This window comes from Perissodus microlepis, chromosome 8 (assembly GCF_051167445.1).
Source record: "Perissodus microlepis isolate ML-2025 ecotype Zambia chromosome 8, ASM5116744v1, whole genome shotgun sequence".
Taxonomy (NCBI): domain Eukaryota; kingdom Metazoa; phylum Chordata; class Actinopteri; order Cichliformes; family Cichlidae; genus Perissodus; species Perissodus microlepis.
In genome coordinates this window covers 21871111-21878215 of record NC_140468.1, presented here as the reverse complement: position 1 = coordinate 21878215, position 7105 = coordinate 21871111, and the positions used below count along the sequence as shown (strand labels likewise).

The 7105-nt window shown below is 39.9% G+C and overlaps 1 protein-coding gene across 1 annotated transcript; it reads left to right on the top strand.

Moving 5' to 3' along the window:
- Positions 1 to 3680: 3680 nt before the first annotated feature.
- phf5a (PHD finger protein 5A) lies at positions 3681 to 6413 on the top strand. The gene is made up of 4 exons (XM_084938237.1): positions 3681 to 3829; positions 4098 to 4121; positions 5944 to 6110; positions 6218 to 6413. Exons 1-4 carry the CDS (start codon positions 3778 to 3780, stop codon positions 6305 to 6307), a joined length of 333 nt encoding a protein of 110 aa, XP_084794363.1. The 5' UTR covers positions 3681 to 3777; the 3' UTR covers positions 6308 to 6413.
- Positions 6414 to 7105: the final 692 nt, after the last annotated feature.

Here is a 7105-nt window from a genome sequence, read left to right as displayed (position 1 = left end):
TCTTTGGAGTTTAACGTCCAGCTGTGACACGAAGCGTGCTGCCGCTTAGTGGAGAAAAAAAAAAACGCTTCTTCCTTCTTCATCTGCTTCTTCTTCTTCTTTGTGTTTAACGGCGGTTGGCAACCAACGTAAAGGAGCATTACCGCCTCCTACTGTTCCGGAGTATGGGTCAATCTGTATCCAAAAAATAGAATAACTTGGCGTTTTACTACCCTTGTCGCACAGTGTTGCCTTGAAGCAACAAACCAATATCTGTTTGGGGGGGGGCAGGGTGTCAAATTTTATGATTGATATATTATTAGGGACCCCAGAGCTCCCCCAAAATAGGGAGAAATATTTTTTTCCCCAAAAATTAAAAAGTCATGCAGTAGAGGGCTAAGCTGTGCTGCTTTATAGAGAGAAGAGGCTTTTTCCTGGAAACTCTTACAAACAAGCCATCTTTGTTAAGTCTACTTGTACTGTCATGAACTTTAACACACTAGCTGAAGCTAGTCTGAGTGTCAAAATTCGTGTGTGCCAGGCAGGATGTGGACACAAACGCATGACTTGAGACAGAACATCAGCTCAAAGGACAGCTTTAATGCTCAACTTTCAGAAAGACAAAAATACATGGAGTGGCTGATCAGGAGCAAAAAATTAAAAAAAACTAGAAATCTCAGGGAACCGTGAAATAAGGAAACACACAACCATCCAGGGAGGGCATGACAAAGGACAAACGGGAGACTGACACAATAAAAACACATCAGGTAATGGGAAACACAACTGCATCTAATGAGGAAAAGAAGACAGGGGAGGTAAAACAAAATACCAAATGCACTGGACAAAGGTTGCCAAAATGAAACAGGAAATAACTAAAATCGGGTAACATCACAGACAGAGGCTTGACAACACACAGGGAACAGCGGGGCCCGTGGTAAACTGAAGTAACAGTAACTGAAACAAAAGCACGAAGCAGGAAAAACACAACAACTAAGAAACAACTTGATGATAACGAAACAGAGAACATCCTTCTGAATTCACATGACCGCTTCAGTAAGAGTGAACTTTTTTTTTCACCTGACTGCGTATTAGATCATGGACTCATAGCTATTGATTCATTCACATGTAAACCACTTCACTGTTGCAGCTGGAGATTATTTGAATAACTGAATTGAACTGGTCAAATTGCCCCCAATTTTCTATGTTATGGACTCTGGTGGTGCTCCCGGTCTCAGCAGCTGGGCAAGAAGGTGGACGGCGGATGGCATAAGCTGGGTCGTGACTGGACTGAAATGTCGACTCAGGTAGAGGATGAGGATGATATGGGTATAGAGGACTGAACGGAGGTAGGAAAGGACGAGGACGAGGTAGTAAGTGGGGAGAGGATGAAAATTTGGTTGGAATGCCAAATTAGAAACGGGCGATAGCAGAAGTTCAGATGAAGGGAGTGCTGTAGTAGGAAGAAGATAGTAAGAGAGGAATTCAAAATAATACTGAAGTTTAGGAAGGAGGATGAGAACATGCAGTTGAGTCCAAGTGCAGTATCGAGGGAACTGAAAAAGAAGATGTCCAAGGGGATGTCCAACAAACAAGAATCCTAAGAGACAGGAACTTGTTAATAGCAGGTAAGAGGGAGGAGGGAAAAATAATAATGCGTATTGAGAACATATGTATAAACATGTGGTAAAAAGGATGCTTGTCAGAGAGAATAAAACAACAAGAGGGTAATAACAGGGATTCCAGTGGATGAGAATCTTGAAAAACTAAAACGGAGCATTCAAGGTCTGGAAGTGAGTCGAGTTAAAAGACTATTAAGAACAGTCAGTGGGGAAAGAGTTGATTGCTTGTCAGTGATGTTGAAGTTTCAAGATCCTACCCTTCCAGAAAAAGTCAAAATAGGATGCATGTGTTTTACAGATAGGCCATATATCCCTCCCTCTCTTAGATGCTACAAATGTCAGAGATATGGGCATATAGCAGAAGTATGCAGATGACAGCAAAGGCGTCCTAGGTGTGGGGACAACCATAGGTATGACACAATTGGTCAGTAGCCAATGGTCTGCTATTAATCACTGCCATGACTTCATACAGGAATGTCCTTAGAGAGGAGCAGTCAAGTTGTTTGGCTCATTGTTCAAGGGCTGATGTGAGTACACTTTGCGAATGATAATTTGTCTTTCCCAGACACAACTCATATGACTATGTGCTGGGGTGTTGATGAGAAACTCGCCGTCCAGTTTTCAAAGTTTTGCTTTATGTCTTTCTTTAAATTCTTCAGTAAATCATTGCTCGTGCTGACATAGTTTGTGCCTCGATTGCATCTTATCTGGAGAACTGTACCTCTGATGGCTATGAATGCACGTAAGGAGTTGATGAAGGACTCTGGAGAGAAATCGTCAAGCATCTCAAGGTGCGCTGCTCTGGAGCACATGCAGGTGATTAGCAAGCCATAACGCTTTAAGGCAGTGTTGGAAAATAATGGTTGCCACACGAAATATTGATATTTTGGGGACAGTTTGGACATTTTCACCTAGGTGTGTACTCACTTTTGTTGCCAGCGGTTTAGATGTTAATGACTGTATGTTGAGTTATTTTGAGGCAACAGCAAATTTACACTGTTATTAGAGCTGTACACTGACTACTTTACATGGCATCAATGTGTCATATCTTCAATTTTTTCGATCGTGGCTCAAGAGTTGGCAGTTCGTCTTGGAATCGGGAGGTTTCCGGTTCAAGCCCTGGTTTGGACAGTCTCGGTTGTTGTGTCCTTGAGCAAGACACTTCACCTGTTGCCTACTGGTGGTGTCTGGCAGCCTCGCCTCTGTCAGTGCGCCCCAGGGCACCTGTTGCTACAATGTAGCTTGCCATCACCAGTATGTGGATGTGTGTGTGTGAATGGGTGGATGACTGAATGTAGTGTAAAGCGCTTTGGGGTCCTTAGGGACCAAGTAAAGCGCTATACAAATACAGGCCATTTACCATTTACCATATTTTCCCATGAAAAGATCACCCCACAATGGAAACAATTAAACCTTGTTGGCAGAAGGAGGTGAAGGAGTCAAAGAGTTTTGGATGGACAGCAACCCGGAAAACAATAGAAATCCAAATAGATCAAATTAATATTAGGCTGCTAAAGGAGATCAAGTTTACCTATCAGTATTAGCAAAGCTGAAATGAAGAGCACGATAAAACAGATAATGTGGGAAATAGGGCAAAAAGCTGTGGGAGGAGGAGAGGACAGGGAGATGGTTTTATTCTATTCAAAGGAAAACAAGAAACATGAGAAGCACAGGGAGGACCAGGAGAGAGGAGACAATAATATCTTGATTCAGATTTGGCCACACTGGATTAAACAGTACACTGTTCATTGTAGGGCAACGTCAAACAGGGAAATGTAATCGCATTGGAATAAATTAAACCAAAATCAAAATTATCAGGAAGAAAGAACACAAGTGATTCAAAATCTGGTGGGGATTAAGCTAGATATAAAGGATTTATTGCAAAGGAATTCTAGATGTGAACGTTTTATGGCTTTCTTTCAGTTTCTAAAAGAAACTCATTTGTGTGAAAGGATATGAGGATATATATATCCTGTAGTATTTATTTATTTATTTATTTTATTTTCCGATTATTTGATATGAGCGAATTCCGGCCCACACTCCAAGCCAGTTGGTGGCGGTAATGCACCACATCGTTGTTTGCCAACCGCCAAAAAACGACAAAGAAGGAGAAGAACCAGCTGCAGCAGCAGAAGAAGAAGAAAAAGAAAGAGAAGCGCTTTACCTACGTAAATCGAAGATGGCTAAACATCATCCAGATTTGATCTTCTGTCGAAAACAAGCTGGTGTTGGTAAGTTTGGACTCATTTTACGTTTCAGTATTCGGCACAGTGGATTTTGCTGCAGCCTGGAAGTCCCTTGTTGTTGTTTCGTAGGTCATAGCGTTAGCATCCATGCTAACATGGCGTGGATTTCATTGAAAATGTGTTAGCCTGGAAGTGTCTGCAGGTCTGTGGGCTCTGGTGGCTAGAAGGGTATCGTAACTAGAAGAAAGTGGGGTTTGTTTTTTGTGTGAATTCCTGTCACATTGACTGACTTTGTTTCGTTTATATCCCGCAGCAATCGGGAGACTCTGCGAGAAATGTAAGTGTTTTATCTGTGAGGAATATCTGGAACAACTAACGGCATGTATTTTAAACTAGTGTTAAAGTCTGTTTATGTCATATTTTTGTTTAATTTATTTAACTTCAAGTTTAATCACCTAATTTTATTTTTATAACCACGTTCATAACAATCCGTATTTAATCTGTGTGTGTTTTTTATTTATTACACCAGTAATATTTCCTTTTTTAATGTATGTTTATTGAAATTTTTTTGATACAAAAAAAGACACAAAAGACACAAAAACAATCCCCCACCCCAAAAAAAACCAATAAAACAAAAAAAACAAACAAACAGACAACACAACAACAAGGGCAAAAACACACAAATAATGCAAAAGATTACACTGCAACAACAAAAATACTACTTCAACACTGGCAATAAACAGAAATAAAACGCTATGGTGGTAGACTGAATTATTTGCGATTGATCAAAGAGAGCTTTGTTTTAATACATGATCTAAAAATGGCTGCAACACAACAAAGAAATTACTAAGATTGTCCGCTAATGTGTGCCTAATCCTCTCCATGTGCAGTAGAGCAGTCAGTTCTATTAGCCACATTTTGAATTGAGGTACAATATCCGACTTCCAGAGAGTCAAGATAATTTTCTTAGCAATTACTATTCCGAACAAAACTGTAGTTTGTGCAGCAGAGCTGAGGTGTAAAAGGGAAGAGGAAGATCCAAACAATGCAGTTATTGAGTCCGGATCTAATGTGCAATTGTAGATATCAGAAAAACATTTAAAAATGTCCAACCAATAGTTATGCAGTTTGGGGCAAGTCCAAAATAAATGAGTGAGAGAGCCTTCTCCAAGTTTACAACGATCACATATCGGACTGATAGAAGGAAAAATCCTATGCAGTTTAGTTTTTGAGTAATGAAGTCTGAGAATTACTTTGAATTGAATTAACTGATGCCTTGCATTTATAGAGCAAGAATGGATCTTACTCAGACTCCTCTCCCACACCTCATCTCCAATTTGCAAACCAAGCTCCTCCTCCCATTCCATCTTCAAAAAGTCAGATTTAAAATTTAAATACTCTGAAAAAGCTTAAACAAAACCAGAAACCAACTTTTTAGAATCCGGGGAACTCAGGAGTGCAAAAATTGACCCCTCTTCCGGAAGAGATGGAAAATTAAGTACACTCTGACGAACATAGTTTCTTATCTGTAAATAATGAAAAAAATGTGACGCAGGGCGAGAGAACTTGTTCTGCAACTGAGTAAATGATGCAAATTGCCTGTCAATATACAAGTCTTTGAGAGTAATAATACCTTTCTGTGTCCAGACCTCAAAAGAGGCGTCTAAACATGAGGGTGGAAATGCATGATTACAATATATTGGTGTATGGATCGAAGTGTCTGGTAGAGCACAACCTTTTTTGATCTGACTAAAGATTTTAACGCAGTTCGAAACTATAAAATTATTGACCTTGGTTCGCTGATTAGAGGACGAAGAAAGAAGAGCAGGGAGGGAACTATTCTCAACCCCACCACTCTCTATGACCACCCAGGGGGTGTATCGGCAGACATGACCTTTTTGCACCCTTCCTTGCCAGTAAGCAAGGAAGGGTGCTTTTGAAAATAAGTCAGAGTATAGATGTTAATCTCTAGTTTTAATCATTAATTTTATTGCTGTTGTTTTATTTGTAAACTCTACAGTCAACATAGTCACTATATCTGTAAATTCTTATTGTCTCAGCTATTTAGTCCAAAAAACCCCAAAATGCACAAACAAGTCTAAACTCAAATTCCTCCAGTATAAGTTTAAACCTTTCTTCTTCCTCTCTTCTCTGTCCAGGTGATGGAAAGTGTGTCATCTGTGATTCCTACGTCAGACCCTGCACACTGGTGCGTATTTGCGATGAGTGTAACTACGGCTCCTATCAGGGGCGCTGCGTCATATGTGGGGGACCTGGTGTGTCCGACGCCTACTACTGCAAAGAATGCACCATCCAGGAGAAAGATGTGAGTTTCCCGCTCCTCTCTTCACTTTGACACTGGATACTGAAGCAGCAGCATATCCAAGAGACTTGTTCTTTAAGATAAAAAATGTCTTTCTCTTCTCTCTCCAGCGAGATGGATGTCCTAAGATTGTAAACCTGGGCAGCTCCAAAACAGATCTGTTCTATGAACGAAAGAAGTACGGCTTCAAGAAGAGGTGAACGCGACCACGACGACCCAGTGCAACGTTTAGTCTTTCAGATTTTCTTTAAAACTCACAAAAAAACTTTTGTTTGATTTGTCAATAAAACTCAATTTTGTACTTTTTTTCTATGACTGCTTTGTTAGCGTTCAAGGTTTTTAAATAATCAGTGAACACGTCACAAAAATGGGCAAATAAAGAGCTGGAAAGACCTGAGCTGTTACCATTAATGGTATAAATACTCCCACTTTCTGTGGACTGCTGAACACAGGGGGCGAGAGCCAAAATGAAATAACATTTTCAGTGTAAAAAAAATATCGTTTTTTTTTTTGTTTTGTTTTTTTCAAACGTAAATCTGTTTTAATAATCATTTAAAAAGGTACAGATGGGTGGCGAATAAAAGAAACCCCCTTTAACCCTTGACCCCTTTCAGTGAGGGGCTTCAGTCTCTCTCTTATATTGTGGTTTGGGTCCATGTACAGCTGAGGAGTATTAGTTACCTTACACGAAAGCAATGATTGCGATGATTTCCTGTTTCTTACACTCTGATTATGCGTGCATACATGAAACTCCACTAAACACATCTGGTTTAAAAAAAAAAAACCCCACTCTTTATAGGAAACGACACAAAATTTAAAGAGTCGCTGAAACCAATACAAGATGTCAAGCCTGTTAAAAACCAAATAAGAAAATATCTATTTTTTAACAATGGTGATCAGCTCTTCGGTAGAATTAAATTTTATTCATACAGCGCCAAATCACAACAACAGTTGCCCTATAGTGTAAGGTAAACTCTGTACAATAGCCCCAGCCATCA

Bases quoted from the DNA above. Each gene is read 5' to 3' on its own strand.
- phf5a (XM_084938237.1), top strand. From the start codon at position 3,778: ATGGCTAAACATCATCCAGATTTGATCTTCTGTCGAAAACAAGCTGGT. The intron at 3,830-4,097 runs GTAAGTTTGGAC...TATATCCCGCAG, and splicing joins TCGAAAACAAGCTGGTGTTG to CAATCGGGAGACTCTGCGAG. The intron at 6,111-6,217 runs GTGAGTTTCCCG...TTCTCTCTCCAG, and splicing joins GCACCATCCAGGAGAAAGAT to CGAGATGGATGTCCTAAGAT.